The sequence below is a fragment of the Sciurus vulgaris genome (genome assembly GCF_902686455.1).
Source record: "Sciurus vulgaris genome assembly, chromosome: 1".
NCBI lineage: Eukaryota > Metazoa > Chordata > Mammalia > Rodentia > Sciuridae > Sciurus > Sciurus vulgaris.
The window spans coordinates 65,220,836-65,239,700 of NC_136461.1; the positions used below are offsets into that span (position 1 = coordinate 65,220,836).

The 18,865-nt window shown below is 39.8% G+C and overlaps 1 protein-coding gene across 3 annotated transcripts in view; it reads left to right on the forward strand.

Moving 5' to 3' along the window:
* The window catches only part of AK5 (adenylate kinase 5), a 265,354-nt gene that overhangs the window by 140,100 nt on the left and 106,389 nt on the right, over positions 1–18,865 (forward strand). For all 3 annotated transcript variants that reach the window (XM_079129025.1, XM_079129024.1, XM_079129023.1), the window contains exons 7-8: positions 3,171–3,261; positions 11,207–11,283. In XM_079129025.1, the coding sequence (XP_078985151.1) occupies positions 3,171–3,261; positions 11,207–11,283 (168 nt within the window). The remainder of the gene's footprint in view (positions 1–3,170; positions 3,262–11,206; positions 11,284–18,865) is intronic.

Below are 18,865 nucleotides of genomic sequence, written 5' to 3' on the forward strand. Positions count from 1 at the left end.
AACACTATGTTAAGTGAAATAAGCCAGACTCAGAAAATCAAGGGTCTATGTTTTCTCTCATATGAGGAAGCTAGAGAGGAAAAAGGAAAAGAAAACTTGGGGGAAATCTCATGAAAATTGAAGTTTAGATAGGTAAAATGAGGAAAGGACAGTGGAAAAAAAGAGGGGAGGGAAAGGGGAAATATTAGGGAGTGATATTGGCCAAATTATATTGTTATCTTGTGTGCATGTCCCATCAATATGTACAACTATAATGCACCAATAAAAATGAGGAAATAAAAAAATTTTTAAACCTAAGCTATGGTGTTAAGAAGACAGTACGGGCCAAGCTATGGTGTTAAGAAGACAGTATGGGCATTAGCTTGAAGAGGAGAAAAGGTGATGGCAGCTTTGGGGCAGATCATAAGGGACTTCTGGTGTCTCTGCTAGGATCCTGTTTCTTGACTTGGGTGATGAGGTGTTTACTTTGTGATAATTTAATAAACACTTGCAAATTGTATGCTTTTCTGAAATTTTGTTGCACATCAAAAACGTTTTAAACAATAAAAACAAACATAAAAAGAAAATAGAAAAGAATTTTTCGTATGTTCATTAAACCCATTGATAAAATTGAAACATGCCTCCATGGAGGTCTGTAAAATTTGAGTTAGAGAACTTTGCTTTTTCCAAAGTATCATCTTTCCCTCTGACTGTGTTTTAACTGTAAGGAAAGGTGAGGCAGCAAATGTCCAACTTAGGTTTCCCAAATTTCCCTCACAAGGAAAAATGAAACAGTTCATTAGAAAAAGTATAAAGGAATAAACCTCTTGAATCTGAAATATCTTCAAAATTATATTTAAGATTAAAATCTAAAGGGTTGAGACTTCTACTTCTGAACAAATGGAATAAAATGAGATTGAATTTTCCCTCCCACATGAAACAGTCAAAAATTGAATAAGTAAATGAATACATAAGCATAAAAAAAATATCTTAAGACAATTTTCAAGACACTGGACATGAAACAATGAAGGGACCCCTGAGAGAAAGGAATTAGGTTTAGTGAGCCCTGTATGTGCCTCAGTTGTCAGCCTGGAGAGTCTCCAGGCTGAAGTGCCAGGAAAAGGGAGCCCTGTGAAGGGTAGTGGACCTGTGGGTTGAGGAGATGGAGCTCACAGTCCAAGAGACTAAGGTGGACCAAAGTATTAGAGATGAGCGCACAGCACAGAGAGTCCTGGAGATAAGCAGAGGACCCCCCTCCACTATTCAGCAGAGTCCTATTCAGTACATCCACATAAGAAAATCACCTGAAGCCAAGAAAGAACCGCCTGAGAGGGTAAGCAGGAATATTACCTGGTGCTCACTCCAGGCTTGGATGCGCCTTTCTTCCAGCCAGACTGGAAAACCTCTTCATTAAAAAGTACTGGAAAGAGGACCAAGAAAAGTCTTCCCTCAACAGTAAGAAATAAGTAATCCTAATTAAACAGTTTTCTGGTCCAGCCTAACAAATCTTAAAAAGCAAGACTTGAAAGATTGAACTGCTTCCAAGTAACTAAATTGCATTCCAGAGCAAAGCTTAAGAATATTTATAGGAATACAAAAATACCCAGCGCCCAACAAGGTCAAAATGTCAATGCTTGACATCCAAAAAAAAAAAAGTACCAGGCAGTCAACAAAATAGGAAAACATTCTCCATAATGAGGGGTAAAAAATCAATCAAAACTGACATAAATGTTAGAATTAGTAGAGAAGAATATTAAAATAGCAATTATAATTTCATTCAGATACTGAAAAACTTAGATACATGGAAAAAGGTTTTTTTTAAAAAAAAAAAAAAAAGATTCAGGGCTGGAGTTATAGCACAGAAGTAGAGTACTTACTTACCTAACTTGCACAAGGCCCTGAGTTCTATCCCTAGAAACACACACACACACACACACACACACACACACACACACACACACGCAGAGAGATTGATTCAAATCAAACATCTAGAGATGAAAACTACAATGTCTTAAATGAAAAATACCTGGGATGGGATTCGGAATGTATACCTGCAATGGAATGCTATTTAGTAATGAAAAGGGATTAACACTGATGAAATCAGTGAAATCTACATGAAAGAATCCAGACAAAAAAGATTACATACTTTTCATTTTATATGAAATTCTAGAAAATGCAAATGATCTAACAGAAAGTAGATACATGGTGCCTGGGAGGGGCAGGAAAAGGAATTCTAAACTTTGGGGAGTGATAAATAATGTTCACTCTTTTGCTTTTATTATTTCACAGGTGTGTATAGATATCAAAACTTAGACAATCTGTACACTATAGAGTCATGCAGCTTGTTGTATATCAATTATAACTCAATAATTCTGTTTTTAAAAACCAGAGAAATATATTTTAAACTATTGAACCTCTTGGGAAATAGCAGTTTCATGCATACAACCACATTGTTTTGAAATACTCAAAATTTTGTAAAAGTTATGGAATGGTAAAATAAATATTTAATTTTTGTTACATCTAAATCTATAGTATTCATAGATGAGATCTGTAATATAGTATTTGTTGTATTCAGGACTATATCTTAAATTCTTTTTAAGCAATAGGCTTAAAAAATATTTTTCCCTGTTGTTTATAACTATATATTTTCATGTTTTTACCTAAAACTAAGTCAGAATGCCACAAGTAAATTTCTGTTATTTTTTCAAAACTTGCTTTATGCTGGGCACAGTCACACACACACCTGTGATCCCAGCTTCTCAGCAGTCTAAAAGAAGAGGCTGGCAAGTTCGAGGCCAGGCTGAGCAACTTAGCAAAATTGTCTCAAAATAAAAATTGAAAAAGGACTAGGAGTGTTGCTCAGTTGTAGAACACTTGCCTAGCAAGTACAAAGCCATGAGTTCAATTTCCAATGCCCGGGGGGGGGGGGGGACTTTCTTTGCATGTGAAGAGAATATGTCATGCACTTTTCTTAACCTAAAGTGACTGTTTACTTCCTAATGCCCTTCTTTATTTGATATGAAATCAGGGCTTAAAAATCCTCTAAATATCTGATTAAAGACTTAAGCACCTATTTCCTTTGTCCTGCTTCATCACAGATACAGTTGTGCAATGCTTGTTCATTGTATTTGGGAATTAACTGATTGATGTATACTCAACATTCCACATTTGTCTATCCTGATTTCCCCCAGTTTGATGCTGACCGAGATGAGGATGAGGTGTTCTATGACATCAGTATGGCAGTTGACAGCAAATTATTTCCCAACAAAGAAACTGCAGCAGGTAAGTTGCTATGCCCTTTGGGCAACAATACACCGTGATCACCTGCCTAATGTCTTAATGGGTGAAGCCCAACAAATTTCTGTAAGATTAAAGGACAACCCTCGTTCTTTTTGATTTAAAAATAAAGGGGCAGACCAAAATAGAATGGAAGGGTTATAGATCTGTCCTCTGCCGTTTGTTAATGCTTTCTGTCCAGTTGTTGCACATGTAAATTAGCAGGTAGTCACAACATAAGAGGAAAAAAGTCTATACTAATCCATATACTTTGTGCAACAATTGAAAGTCATAGTTGCTCCAAAACTCCCTAAGCTATAGAGATATCTCCTATGTTGCCTGAGTAAAGCTTCCCTTCCATCTGGTAGTCACCCCCATCCCAACCTACCCCTTCTAAAGAAGAGCACTCCCACCTGGGAGTGTGCCTGCCTTCAGCACACTACACAGGAATTGTGCACTCACAGCTCTGTCCTTAACCCTTCTGTCATTCTCTCTATTCTGACTCTGGTCCAACTCACTGCCCACTTGGCTTCACCTATCAGTTCTAAGTAGATTATTTCTCTCTCTCTCTCTCTCTCTCTCTCTCTCTCTCTCTCTCTCTCTCTCTCTCTCTCTCTCTCTCAATAACCTAGATCTTTGGGGGTTTAGCTTTTGAGGTCATAACTCAGAAGAAAGTTCAGGACTGAGAACAACATTGTTAAGTTTTATAATAAAGATTTTATTATGTACATACTGTATTCCAGTAAAACACCCACTCTGCAAACAGCAGGTTCTGGCTTTTCTGTGAGCCCCCAGAAAAGTGTAAGTTGAGCCTCTGAGAAACACTTCCTTCTCCAGGAAGGAGACTGCATGAGTGTGAATGTGTGTGAGTGAGTGTGTGCGGAAAACCTTCCGATCCCATGGCATGTAGCCAAACAACCCTCCTTGCCTTCAATCCTGGCTCCAACCTACTGGCCCCAGAAGAGGGCTCAGCCTGAGGCAGCTGTAAACCAGCTACCAACTCTCCATCTTATTCTTCTGTGAAGAATTCATGAAAGCTTGCCACTGTGCTGGGTAAAAACATTTGGAGACATTGATCTTCCCAATCTGTTTCAGAGCATCTTGATAGTAATTCCCAGCCATGGCCTCATAGTCCTCCATGGCTCTCCACCATGATTGGATGTCCTCGATGAGGTCCTGAAACAGGGCATTTTCTTTCTTCTCTGGACACTGGCTTTGCCTCCATGTTGTTTTGTACATGGATTTCTACACAAGCTCCTTAGGACTCTCCTCTATGCCCGATTCCACGGCCTTCACCATTCTCTTATGGAGAGTCACCACCTTCATAGGAATCATTGGCCAAAGCATCTTGGCCAAGTTCTCATCAATTTGGTGTGGTCCCAAGCCCAGCGGATATGGGGGCATCAGATCTGCAATGCTGCCTTCCATCTAGCATTTTGGTTCAGATGCTTCTGCCCTGAGCCCTGCCCTGGGAAATCATGCTAATCAAAGCAGCAGCTGCATACACAGCCTACTCATCCTTCAAATCTTGGTCTCAGTCTTGACCTTTCTCCAGAGTTATGGCCTCAAAAGGTAAAAAAGTTCTGGGTTATAAAGTACAAGGCAAAACACATAAAAATTTAAACCACCATTTGAAGCAAACTAAGAGTATCTGCCAAGAATGGCAGAATTATGAGACGGTAGTCTTTCTGTGACCCATCAAGGCACAGATAACTGATGTAAACGCTCCTAATTTTCCAGTGATATTTACAAAAAGTCGGCCTATTGCAGGGAAGATGGAATATTGAGAACTGTGTAACATCATGTAAACAAAACTACTACTACTCTAAAAAATGCTATGATTCCTGTGCCTTTTAAGTTAATATTTTATTTAGAACATAATTTTTAAAATAACAACAAATCTCTAGCTGCTGGATATCCTCGATTTGCTGATACAGTGGAGTGGAGGAGCTGAGTTATACTGCTTCTTTTTTTTTTTTTTTTTTTTTTTTTTGCAGTACTGGGGATCAAACTCAGGGCCTTGTGCTTGCAAGGCAAGCTCTCTACCAGCTGAGCTATCTCCCCAGCCCAACTGTTCTTTATGACCACCCCCCTAGCACCTTGTGGCTCACTAGTGGCATTTCTCCAAGGTAGCTTTGTCCTGCAGTCCTGCAACTATGCTGGCTTCTGAACACAAGACAAAACAAACCCTTCAGTGACTTCCCTGCAGGCTGGGCACCTGTACTCCTCATGTAGCAGAAAACCCCAACTTCCTAGCTTTCCCACTGTGGAGGGGTATCGCGTCCACCCCTCAACCACACCAGCTTCATGTGGTTCCTTCAATGGCTCCAATACCTTCCTTCTATAGCTATTTTGCACCTACTTTCCAGTTGCACAGGAAACCTGTCCTCATTGCATCCCTCCCCTCTCCCAACTCTATAGCCTCATCCTTCACCTGACCAGATCCTGGCCTCAGTACAAAGGTGATTTCTTCAAGGAGGCTTCTCAGACACCATCCCAGACTCCTTTAGGACCTTGCATAGTGCCCTGTGCTTTTCCTGCACAATTGTTTGGTACAAGATTTTTTTTAACAGCAGTTTCCTTTATTAGAGAAAAAGATTTCATGAGGACACAGAGATAGAAAGAAAAACAGAGGAGAAAGGTTTGATGCCCAGTGTGAACCTTACAGGAGATGGTACCTAAAGTCTTCCTTTCCAGTTGGCCACCTCAGCTGGGCCACTGTCTGAGCATGGGACTCACAAGCACAACAAGTCTTTGCTCCTGCGCTGAGTGCACCTTTTCCTGCCTCCATGCCTTTTCCCAAGGCTGCTATGAGCTCCATACCTTCAGTTCCACCTGCAGAGTCTGCTCTATGGAGTCCTCCATTAGGACTTCTGGCAGAGCCATCTGGCCACATCAATCAACCCCTTATGCCCTACATTTTCTTATCTATAAAAAGGAAATATTTGTATTTATTAAAAAAATAGCCAGAACTCATCTAGGTTAATTTCAATTCCTAGGTATAGTTCATATTTTATTCAGAGTTGATGGTTGAACTTGCAAGTGATTGGCTTCAATAGCAACTTTTTATAAAAGGGACTGAGATTTATTTTTTTAAAAAAGGGAATAATAGCACCTACCTCATAGAATTGTTGTGAAGAGTGAATGATTTCTGTGTATCAAACACGTGGCTGCCACACTGAGAAGGCTGTCTATGTGGCAGTATTTTTGCTAAGGACTTGAGGGCTCACAGGAGAGACAACATCTTACACAACTTTCCCTCGCTTTCCTGTATTTTCTCCCTCCCTCTCTTCCTCTCTCCCAACCCCTGTCCTGAAGTGATTGAAATAACCTACCCCTGTCCCCTTCTCACCTAGAGCAGTCCAGCAACACCCAGATCCCTCCAGGAGCTCACTTTCTAGTTCAAAATACTCAGAATATTTTTCCAAATATTATTTTTTCTCTTCCTCAAAGGAATTCTGTCACGAAAGTGTTGCTAACACTTGCCGTGACTGTTGAAATTAGAGCAGGATTCTCGGTGCCTGACACAGTCAGGCACTTACAGGAGGTACTTAATGTTTGTAGAGCAAGTGAAAGAGAGCAAGGTCTGCAAAGGTAAAATGTAAACATCCTTTTCTTCATTCTCATTCAGTGTGTATGCACAGAATGTTTTTAATTTCTAAGCTGTGTTTTTAGATTAAGGAATGAAACACAACCTCCCCTTACAGGGCAGCGTACAGTTAATGGAAGTTGGAGTGAGGGAGAGCCTGCTTTCCCAGGAGGACCAGATGGAGTGTTAGAGGGGTTTTATCGACCTGCACCTGTCACTGCTCAGGAAGCCTGCATCACAGGAGTGCCTCTTTCTTTGGCACTCAAACTGGAAGGAGAATTCCTAAAACTTTTGATTGAGAATCCACCAGGAGAAACAAAGTCCATAACATTGTCCCAGGAAGCAATAGTTTAGCCTCTAGTACCTCTAAAGCCAATCTGTCTCATCTTCCATTTAAATATTAAAAATAATATTTCCAAAGACCATACCACATCTAAAACTAGTGACGCTAAGTCTTCCCTGTGGGGTTCTATATTTCAGCTCAGACCTTTCTATGCTATCTATAGAACAGATATTTTTAAATCTGAAAAGAAATTGAGAAATTCAAAATTGGGAGAAGTGAAAGCCACACTATCACTTTTTCAAAATGTCCTGATTTTTGCCGTCTTTTTTGAGTAACAAGATCATTTGCAGTTGTTTTGAGTGTCAATTTGTCCATTGAAAAAAGGCAAAAATGTGTACGTATGTCTGTATTTACCTCCCTGTTCCACTTGCCAAGTAGTGGACTATTTTTAAAGGTCCCATTTTGAGCAAACCAAGGAACCAGTACTAAAGGAAAAAGAAAGCTTTTCAATCATTATCTGAGTTGCTAATGATATCCTTTGTCTATTGCTTCCTGATATATTAATGCTGCGGTTGCCAGGAGCAACAATGTGCCAAGAAATTTTATCCCTTAATGATACAATGAAATTTCTGCTAAAAGCACTTGATTAGGAAAGCCAATCTCTTCTTCCTTATAAGCATGAGTTTTTCTTAAACAAAACAAAAAGAAATCTTTTCATTCTGCTATTGTTGAAGATAATTTCCTAATGAACTTGCTTCAGTATCAAATATTCATATGTGGTATCTGTTAATTGGGTTGTTGAAGAGCCCTTCAGGTTGTACTTTTTGAAAACAATTGAAGGAACTGTTTCCAGTTAAATAAAATAAGTAGGACACAGACGCTAAGAGAAGCTATATGTTTAATAAGATTCTGTGCTCAAATCATTTCTCATTCCATGTGAATCCTTCTAAATAGAGCTGATTTGAAGGTAGTGTTTGAATACACCTACCTATCACCATGTCACTAGTCAGTGGTAGATAACAGCCACACTGTGGAAGGAATTCAGGTTAACTTTAATAATGCTATCAAATAGCAGCCATCCAGAATGGAGCATTGATTGTCATCAACTTGAACAAGACTCCTTAATTCCCCTTGTGACCCTACCATTTCCACAGTCACCCCAAGATCCACCTCACTGAGGACCATTCACAGGTCCTCATTTTCTCAGAATGCAGAATAGACAGTATACCCTCCAGGGCCTCTCCTGTAGAGCACTTGAGTGAAAGGTAATATTTGTAAAGCTATTTGGAGGCAGTGGAGTATGTTAGATAAAATCAGAGCTAAGGGCCCCGCCTTTGATCTCACACACTTTCCGTATTGACCTTTAGCAAGTTATTTAACTTCTCTGCATCTCGTTTTCTTCTTTTCTAAAATGACAGAGTAGGATTCTGCGAAGTGTTGGTTCTAAAATATCTATGACATATAATGAAAAAATATGCATTTTGCTTATAACATCTTTACCACTTTATAACACATAAGTATAAGCTAACTTGCAGACTGGGCTTTGAGACAGTCTAGTATTTTGTCCCCGAGATACACTTGCAAAATTCTTTGAAAAATACCAACACACAGTGATAGAAAAATTATATATAATTCCACTAATTTTAACAAGGTATACATAAAAATGGAAGTTTCACACATCATGCTCTAATCTTACTTTGTTGGTACGAAGGGACAAAGTCTTCCCAATGCCAGTCTCGCAACTGCCTCATTAGCAACAGAATTGGCCAGGGCTGTTCTAATGTGACTGACGACTGGCATTAGGTAGAGTTGTTCTGAACACACCTGTGCAACTACACATTGTCAACTCTGCTTCCCATGACTTCTCCAGAATGGCGTGATGGTGCAAGCATCTCCATCTGGGAAAACTTACCTTGTTTTCTAAAAAAATTGAAGATGGAAACAGTGGTGTTGCTGCTCAGACCTTGGTCAGTGTAGTAGACAGTGAGGATAATGATAACAGAGCCAAGAGAAAAGCAGGGTGAGGACTCACCTTGGCTCTTGTTTTGGGAGCGCACCAAGGCAACATCTCTGGGACAGGTCCATGTCTGAGAGGTGTGTGAGGTGCTTGATGATTTGTGAAAAGGCATTTTCACTAAATATTACTCATACAATCATCTAACCAGGAATTATTTAGCAAGGACAAATTTACAGTGAAACATGAGACTGATTGTTATTTCACAGGGTACATAATCTTTTAGAGCAGCCCTGAATTCTGTCGTCCTGGCTAGTAAGGTGAATATATTTTGAGATGATGTATATTTTAAGTTATTAAATGAAAACTATCAATCAGTTGAGCTTTGGAAGCACTTTGTGAAAATCAGTGGTTTAAGTTTGAGCCTTGGGAAGAAATGATGTGATTTAATGTAACTTATAGTACCTGGGAGAGCAATCTATCTGTTAAAAAATCAAGTTGACCTGTGGTTTTTCTCACCTTCAGGGACTGAGATGTCCCAAAGTCTGGAGGGAAAACATCTCAGGTTTTTCTGGAGTGGGCAAACTCAGTCCTTCTTATTTCTGGAAATCTCTTGCTCTTCTCCCACTCCGTACATGGTGTTCCTTCCACTTTGGTTACTCTTGCTCATCCTGAAGCTATTTCTTCTCCTGGACAAGCCATATTCACCCTGAGAGTTCATGTTCACAGATCAGCTCCTTGTGAAGAAACCCAGCTCCACCACTTCATCCATTAGTCACACTTGGCTCACTCTTCTTGGTTTCTGAATCTTGCTGTTGACAAATTATTCTCCACAATACTGTCTTCTTCTTAGGGGTGGATGCAATGTCCTCAGTATCCACCTCTTCACTCTCCAGCCCAAACGTAGGGTCTGGCAGATGGGAAACAGCTAGAAATGTTTGTGAATTTAATATAACCCCAGAACAATATGGAAACTTTTTTTTTATTTTAATTAAAAATCATAAATTTACATAGGGCAATGTTGTTTGATTCATTCTGTTATTTTTTCCCTTCCCCCCACCCCTCCCACCCCTCTTTTCCCTCTATACAGTCCTTCCTTCCTCCATTCTTACCACCCTCCTTATCCCTAACCCTAAACCTAACCCTAACCCTAACACTAACCCCTCCTACCACCCTCCTTATATGTCCTCATCTGCTTATCAGTGAGATCATTTGTCCTTTAGTTTTTTGAGATTGGCTTATCTCACTTAGCATGATATCCTCCAATTTCATCCATTTGCCTGCAAATGCCATAATTTTGTCATTCCTCATGGCAGAGGAATATTCCATTGTATATATATGCCACAGTTTCTTTATCCATTCATCAACTGAAGGGCATCTAGGTTGGTTCCACAATCTGGCTATAGTGAATTGAGCAGCTATGAACATTGATGTGGCTGTATCTCTGTAGTATGCTGATTTTAAGTCCTTTGGGTATAGGCCAAGGAGTGGGATAGCTGGGTCAAATGGTGGTTCCATTCCAAGCTTTCTGAGGAATCTCCATACTGCTTTCCAGAGTGGCTGCACTAGTTTACAACCCCACCAGCAATGTATGAGTGTACCTTTTTCCCCACATCATCGCCAACACCTATTGTTGCTTATGTTCTTGATAATCACCATTCTAATTGGGGTGAGATGAAATCTTAGGGTAGTTTTGATTTGCATTTCTCTTATTACTAGAGATGTTGAACATTTTTTCATATATCCGTTGATTGCTTGTACATCTTCTTCTGTGAAGTGTCTGTTCATTTCCTTAGCCCATTTGTTGATTGGTTTATTTGTATTCTTGGTGTAGAGTTTTTTGAGTTCTTTATAGATTCGGGATATTAGCGCTCTATCTGAAGTATGAGCAAAGATATTCTCCCACTCTATAGGCTCTCTCTTCACATTACTGATAGTTTTCTTTGCTGAGAGAAAGCTTAGGTCCAAACCTTCAACTTGTTGGCTTAGGATCAGACTTCCTTAACAGGACTCCCATAGCACAAGAAATAAAAGCAAGAATCAACAATATGGAAACTTAAGAGGGGATTTCTTGTTTTAGAAACAGACTGCCTCCATCTGCTAATTTTGCCTTTCCTAAATTTAGGTTCAAGTGACTTTGATCCTTCAATGATGTTGGACACTGGAGAAATCATTGATACAGGGTCGGATTATGAAGATCAGGTAATATAAATCTAAAAATATTTTTCTATTCAAATGTTTTTAGGGGCTGGGATTGTGGCTCAGTGGTAGAGTGCTTACCTGGCACATGTGAGGCACTGGGGTTGATCCTCAGCATCACAAAAAAGTAAATAAATCAAATAAAGGTATTGTTATAAAAAATGTTTTTAATATTAACCTTTGTAAATTTTGGGGGGGAAATAGAATTATAAGTCTTCATTTTGTGAAATCCTTATGGGTAACTAATAACATATTTCATGATAAATCATAGTAGCCTACCGTTTTCTTTCACCCTTTGGCTCTCTGACCTTCCTTTATCCACAGATCCAAAATTGCAGTTAACTAAGGAAAGGTTTGTGAGTGAAAGTTATTTGGAGATAGAAGTAAGGTTCTCTTGCCCAAGAATTTGTCTGCTTCTATCCTTCCCACTAATAAACAGGTAATATGTATGAGAATCAACTATGGACTCAGGACTCTGCTAATGTATTTCTAACCTTTCAAATGGAATAGTGACTGAGGAAAACATGGCCAAAAAGTGAAATATGTGTTCTCTTTGAATAAAACTGAAGAAATTTATCTGGGTCATTTTCCTCTCAACAGAAGAACTCTCTTTACTGCTGTATTTTAATGACCCAAAATAGTTGGCAAATGATCCAACTTCCTAATTAGGCTATTTTTAAAATAGGATAATGTCTGAAACCCGCCCCCACATTAGTGCTCCTTACCAGTGACTGAAAACCAAGTGAATATGTTCTAATGGGGGTTTTTGTTCCCATTTTAAACTAATATGCGTCACAAATAGAGCAAAGAGGTCTGACCAGTGTCCATATATAATGATCAACTGTACATTTGGTATTTCCGGAAACTATTTTTATGAACGTTAAGTTTCTTCCTTATATCACAAAACAAGGATAAAATATTGCTAAGTGCTGTAATATCTACCAAATATTTACAGTAGTGTTTTTATATTTATTAAGTATTCACTACATGCACAACATTATGCTGAGTTCCTTATATTATTTCATTAATTCTTCACAGTATTTCTAAAGAGTAGGAATTATTTCTACTTCACAGAAAACTAAAATGAGGAGATTAATTTTGTCGAGGTTACACAAGTAGTTTCACAGTGGGGATGTAAACTTTGGGCATATTCCCCAATGCCCATACTCTATTGCCTCCCATCCCAGCCTCCAAAGAGGCTGTTCAGTGATACATTTTTGGAGCCTTTTCAGTTGCTGACTCTTAAAGCCTCAGGAGAAGCAAATGCCAAACAACCACTCACCATTTGCACCTAAAATTATAGACTGCACAAAGAACTGACATATAACAAGATAGGCAGCAACAAATGGGAAGTTTCACACCCCCAGAAGCTAGAAATAACAGAAAAGTCTGAAAGTAATCTTAATATAGGAATATTTAGAATATTCAAAGAAATAAAGGGAAAGTTCAAAACCATGAAACAAGCACACAAAATAGAAAGGAACAGAAAGGGAAAAGGGAAGAAATAGACTACACAACTAGCAAGATACAGAGTCAGAAATCAAAAGTAGGATCTGCCTGCCAACAAAAATCTATTTTCTTTTACCACTCCAGAAGAGCATTTATCACTGATAATCTATTGCTAATTCTGGTTAACACTTTTTAGTTATCTTTCTTTACATTTACTGCATTTGACAATGTAATCCAGGAGTCACCAAAATTTTTCTTTAAAGAACCAGGTATTAAAATTTTCAGACTTTGCTCACCATTTAGTCTCTATTGTACCTACTCAAACCCTGTCGTTCTTGTGCAAAGCAACCATAAAAATATGCAAACTAACCAGCATGGCTATGTCCCAACAAAAAATTTATGGGTAATGAAATCTGAACTCCACATAATTTTCACATGATTTATTTCAACCTTTAAAATGTAACATTTTCAGCTAAGAGGCTGTACAGAAGTAGGCAGCAGGATGGATTTGACCTGCAGGCTATTAATTCGCTGACCTCTGCCATAAGACATTCCCTGGTTCTTGACATTCTCCTCTCCTTTAGTTTCTAACATTTCTGGAGTCTTGAATACTCTTCTTAGTGCTTCACATTAATTACCTAATTTCCTCAGATAACTCTATAAGTATTTCTGTTGTTATTCCAGTTTTAAATGAGGAAACTGAGGTGCAGAGAAATTAAGCAGCTAATTCAAAGCCTCCAGCTGGCAAGAGGTTCAAACCCAGAGATCTGACTCCAGAGCCAGGATCAGGAAAGACAGACTCAGTTGTGCTGGGGTAGAAAATACAACTCGAAATCTGAGTGCTTTCCTTCAGAGGTCCTTTTACAGATGAGGCCAAAGGGATCATGGATGGGGAGAAGAGCTTGAGGAAGATGCACCTGCTCTTAACTGCACATGAGCTCTCCTCAGTTAGAGGCGCCATCCCTAGTCACTGGCTCTTCCACCATGTGAGGAGCCTGGAAAATGGAGCTTTCTAATTGCCCATTGAGACAGATGGATTTAGTGAACACCAAGTCAGCCTCCACTACAAAGCTCTGCTCTTAACCACAGGCTGCAGCACCTCCTCTCTCCCTCTCTCCACTTTTTTGTTCATTCATTCTTGGCTTTCTTTCTGAACTCTCCATTGGTCCATTATTCAACTGTGGGTGTTCCCCAGCATCCTGATAGTGGCCCCTTCCTTCCTCACTGCACACATTCTCCTTAGAGAAGCTCAGTCACAGCCATGGTTCCAGCTTCATGTGGAGCTCCTTGGTGAGTTCCTGTCACGTCTACCTACTACATAGCACCACTTAGATTTCCCATGTGCATTTCAAACTTAACATGTCCAAAACCGAGCTCACCATCTTCCCCCACAAAATCTGTTCTTCCTTCTGTTTTCTCTATTTCAGTAAATGATACCACCATCCCCCCAGCTGCCCAAGCCAGGAACAAGGGTGTTCTTCCTAGCCTCTCTCCCTTCACTCCCTCCATGTGTCAGTTTGGTCAGTTCTGTGCAGGAATTGCTCCAACCCTCTCCAGTTCCACTACCCCTTCCTTGGTTCACACCCTCAGCCTTCCTCCCTAGGACCATAAGGACAACCTTCTAACCAGTCTCCCTGCCCCAGCCTTCTCATCCCTAAGTGATCTTGTGAAAGCAGATTCAGTCATGGCATTCCACTACTTAAAACCCTTCTTGGCTCCTTATTGATTTCAGAATTAAATTAGAATCTCTTAGCATAAATACATGAAAATGTGCAAAGAAGTATCTGACCCCTACGTTCCTCTCCAACAGCATCCCTTGCCACACCATCTGCAGTTCCTTGAAGCAGGGTATACTTTGCAGTCCCTTCCCTTTCTAGGGAAGCTTCCTCAGCCCCATCACCTCTATCTCAGATAATCCCTACTTGTGCACCATCAGGACAAAGTTTCCCTTGAGGAACCCTTTCTCTTTCTACATGCTTGGTTCACCTTCTTCAGGGGCCAGGGCATCCTATGTTGTGATATTCTTTTGCAGAACATTGACTGGGCTCTGCTCTGTGCATCATCCATGCCTGACATACAGCTTGGCATATGACATAGGCTAATAAATGTCCACTTTTTTGAAAACTAAGGAAATGAATTCTAGTTCCTTTACTTTACTTGTGACTTGGGGAGGTAACTTACTGAGCCTCTTCTGCACCTCAGTTTCCTCTCCTCGAAAGCGTTGACAGTAACCCCACTTAGAAGAACTTCTGGGCAAGGAAGGGATCAGAGTCCTCATGTAGAACAGCTGTTCAGAAACGTAACTCCCTCTCTGCCTTCCCCAAGAACTGACTCAAACTGAAGTTTTTAGGCCTCAGTGCTCTTGTGGAGAAGACAAAGGCCACCACTTCTTCAGCTAAGTGGATGCTAATTGTCTGAGCACTTCCACTTTCTGGACCCAGATGCAAGGATCTTAGAAGTTGCCACTCTGTGCTAAGAACAAGTAAAAAGCTGAACATGCTGAAAAATCAGCCCTACTTATATCCTTCAGAGAAATAAGGATGTAGGACAGACCTACTACACTAAAACTGAAGAGACAGAGAACATCACAACTTACCTGGAAACACACAAGCAGAAACTTCATGGGAACCAGTGCCAGAGAAGGAAGAAATGAGTAATATTAAAATTGCTAGAGACTCAGTGTGGATGAGTCTAAGAGCTAAAAACTCCACAGGGACCCAATCTAAGGAAGGCCCTCACACCTTTGTGGGAGTCACCTCCAGGAGCTCCATCAGGTGCTCACAGTGAATATCAGAAAAAAATTCCTGTCAATCTTCTGGCAGAGAGAGGAGAAGAAAAACATTCTGAAATATGCCCAAGCATTCTATTTTTCTTAACAAGACCTGCCTCAAAAGAAACTATTTTACCAGAGCCTAACCTACCTGGAGGAACAGAAATGCCCATCTCCATACCTTGCTAGCCATCCTCTATCACCCAAAGGGATTTTAAAAATGAGAATCACTGGTGAAGTTCACAGTCTAGGTGCACAGGCTCACCAAAAGACTAAGACCAAATGATAGGCCTATAGATTGTCCCTCCCATCCCCGACTTTACCAGACCATTACAAAATGCTATTTGCTGCAGTTCCTTTTACCCAGTACATCATGTCCATCTATCAATTAAAAATTATAAGGCATACCAAAATGCAACAAACAGAGTTTGAATAGACTGATCAAATATCAGAACCAGAGTCATATATAGCTGCAGTTTCTCAACCCAGGAATTTCTTTAACTTATAATTAATATGCTACAGGCTTTAATGAAAAAGAAAGTAGACAACATGCAAGGACAGATGGATAATGTAATCAGAGAGATGGAAATTGTAAGAAAGAATGAGAAAGACATACTAGAGATTTAAAAAAAAAATCCACTGAAATATAAATGAACAATGTCTCTGATGGGTTATTTAGTCAACTGGATACAGCCAAATAAAGAATCTCTGAGCTTGAGGATTTGACAATAGAAACTTCCAAAATTAAAATACAGAGAAAAAAATGAAGAATGGAATATCCAATAATAGTGGAACAATTACAAAAGGTATGATATATGCATAATGGAAATACTGGAAGGAAAAGAAAGAGAAAGGAACAGAAGCAATTTTCAAAACCACAATGTCTGTGAACTTCCACCAAATTAATGACAGACACTAAACTGCAGATCCAGAAAGCTTGGAGAATGCCAAGTCAAGGGTAAATGCCAAAAACAAAACAAAACTACAATTAGGCATCTCATATTCCAACTTCAGAGTACCAAAGAAAGACATCTTGAAAGAAACTATAGGGGGAAAACAGCTTACCTATACAGGAGTGAAAAATGAGTATTACACCTGATCCCTTCTCAGAAGCCATGCAAACAAAAAGAGAATGGAGTGGGATCTTTAAAGTACTGGGGGAGTGGGACCCAACCTAGAATTCTGTACTTCATAACATTGCCCTTGAAAAATAAAGGGAAAGAGAAACTTTCTCAGAGAGACAAGAATTGAGGAATGTATGGCCAGTAGACCTGTCTTAGAAGCAAGTTAAAAGAAACTCTTTAGAGAAAAGGAAAATGACAGTTCAGAAACTGAGATCCTCATGAAGGAAGGAAAACATCTGTTATATTTTGATCTTTAGTAATCCCAAAATCTCATGTGCTAAACAATGCAGAAATGTTCAGAGGTGGTATAATTAGATTATAAGAGCTGTGACCTCACCAGTGGATCAATCCATTTGATGATTTAATAATTTGAATGGACTACTGGCTGGTAATTGAAAGAAGTAGGTGTGGGCAAGGCTGGAAGGTTAGGCAGGGCTGGAAGAAGTAGGTCACTGGGGCACACCCTTGAGGAATTATACCTTGTCCCTGGCTCTCTGTAGACTCTCTTGCTCTCTCTCGCTCTCTCTCTCTCTCTCTCTCTCTCTCTCTCTCTCTCTCTCTCTCTCTCTCTCTGCCTGCTTCCTAGCTTCCATGAGCGAGCAGTTTTCCTCCACCATGCCCTTCTGCCATGGTGTTCTGCCTCATCTGGGGCCCAGAGCAATGAAGTTTACCAGATCCCAGACTGAACTTCTGAAACAGTGAACACAAAATAAAGTTTTCTTCCTCTGAGTATTCTTGACAGGTATTTTGATCACAGTAGCAAGAAGTTAACTAACAACATCAGAAAATGAATAAGTGAAGATAAAATAGAAACTTTCTTTTATTCTTAGTGGATCTATCAGCATTTTGTTCAAAATACTAACAAACTATTTAACTATTTATGCTTATATATATGTAATTCCCTCCCGTGTCTTCTTCAGAACCCCACTCCAAAAATAGGTATTGCTTTTTCTTTCCCAAGGCTGTCATCCTAAAAGTATCTTTCTCTATTTGCAAATTCTCCACTTTTACTTTGAAGAAAGAAAGAGCTGTCAACAGTGCCAAGTGTCAGAAAGGTCAAGTGTCTTCCTCATCCCTTTCCTTTAACACCAAATTGCATGATAGGTCAACTCCCCTGATCCTAAGTTTCTCATCTCCCATTTTGCCCTATGAGCCAGTTTCATCTCCCAGTTCTCCCAATGTCTGGGGTTGAAGACACGATGACATTTCTGCTTTCTTAAAACTCTAGATTCCCTTGGCTTATGCCACTTATATGGTCATTATTTCTTTATTTCTTCCCACCAACATGATTTTCTTCCTCTGTCCTTCCCTATAATGTCATGTTCACCAAGCTCCATCCTAGGTTCTTTTCTTTCACTTTACAACCCTGCATCCATGCCCAGGCTTTCAACTTTATTAATTTACTTATTCATGCCACTAATATGGAGAAATTTTAATGTGCCAGACTCTATATGAAGTGCTGGGACACAATGGTCAGCAAAAGAAAGCACAGTTCCTGCGATCATTCATATCCATAGATACAAATGATAATGGAATAATCTATGAATGTAGTAAAAACCATGGCAGGGTCTTAGAAGAAGAAGTGAACGCTGCCGGGGGTAGGTGTGCCCAGGGACGTGAGAAGAGGCTTCTCTAAGGCAAGAGATGCTTGAGTTGAGATATGAAAATGTGAGAAGTTGAGGAAACAGGAAGAATGGAGGGAGGAGCTTGGGGTGTTCAAAAGAGGAAATAGCAGTGCGGAAGCGGGAAGAAGCATGGCATCTGACAGAAGGCCAGGGTAGCGGAAGTGCAGGGGGAAGGAGGTGTGAGATGAGCCTCGGCAGGAGGGCTTTGCAGAACTGCAGAGCAGCTTGGGTGTTTTGGCATCTACGAGCAGTGTGTGGGGCTTTACCAGGGGAAAGGTTGGTTTTTTGATTGGAGAAAATAGGACAGTGTGCTGACATAAGTATATTTGCTTTTTAAAAAAGATTGTTGTGAACCAGGTGTGATCCCAGATACTATTATACTATCTAGGTCACTGAGGCAGGAGGATTACTTGAGCCCAAAACTTCAAGGTCAGCAGGGGCAACATAGGAGACCTTGTCTCAAAAAAAAAAAAAAAAAAAAAAAAAAAAAAAAAAAAAAAGATTGCTCTGGCTGCAGTGTTGAGAACATGTTGGAGAAAGGCAAGAATGGATCTAGGAAGTCCATTGGTCCGTAGAAGAGATGACAGATGGTACTTTGCCCTGGAGTGTGGAGGAAT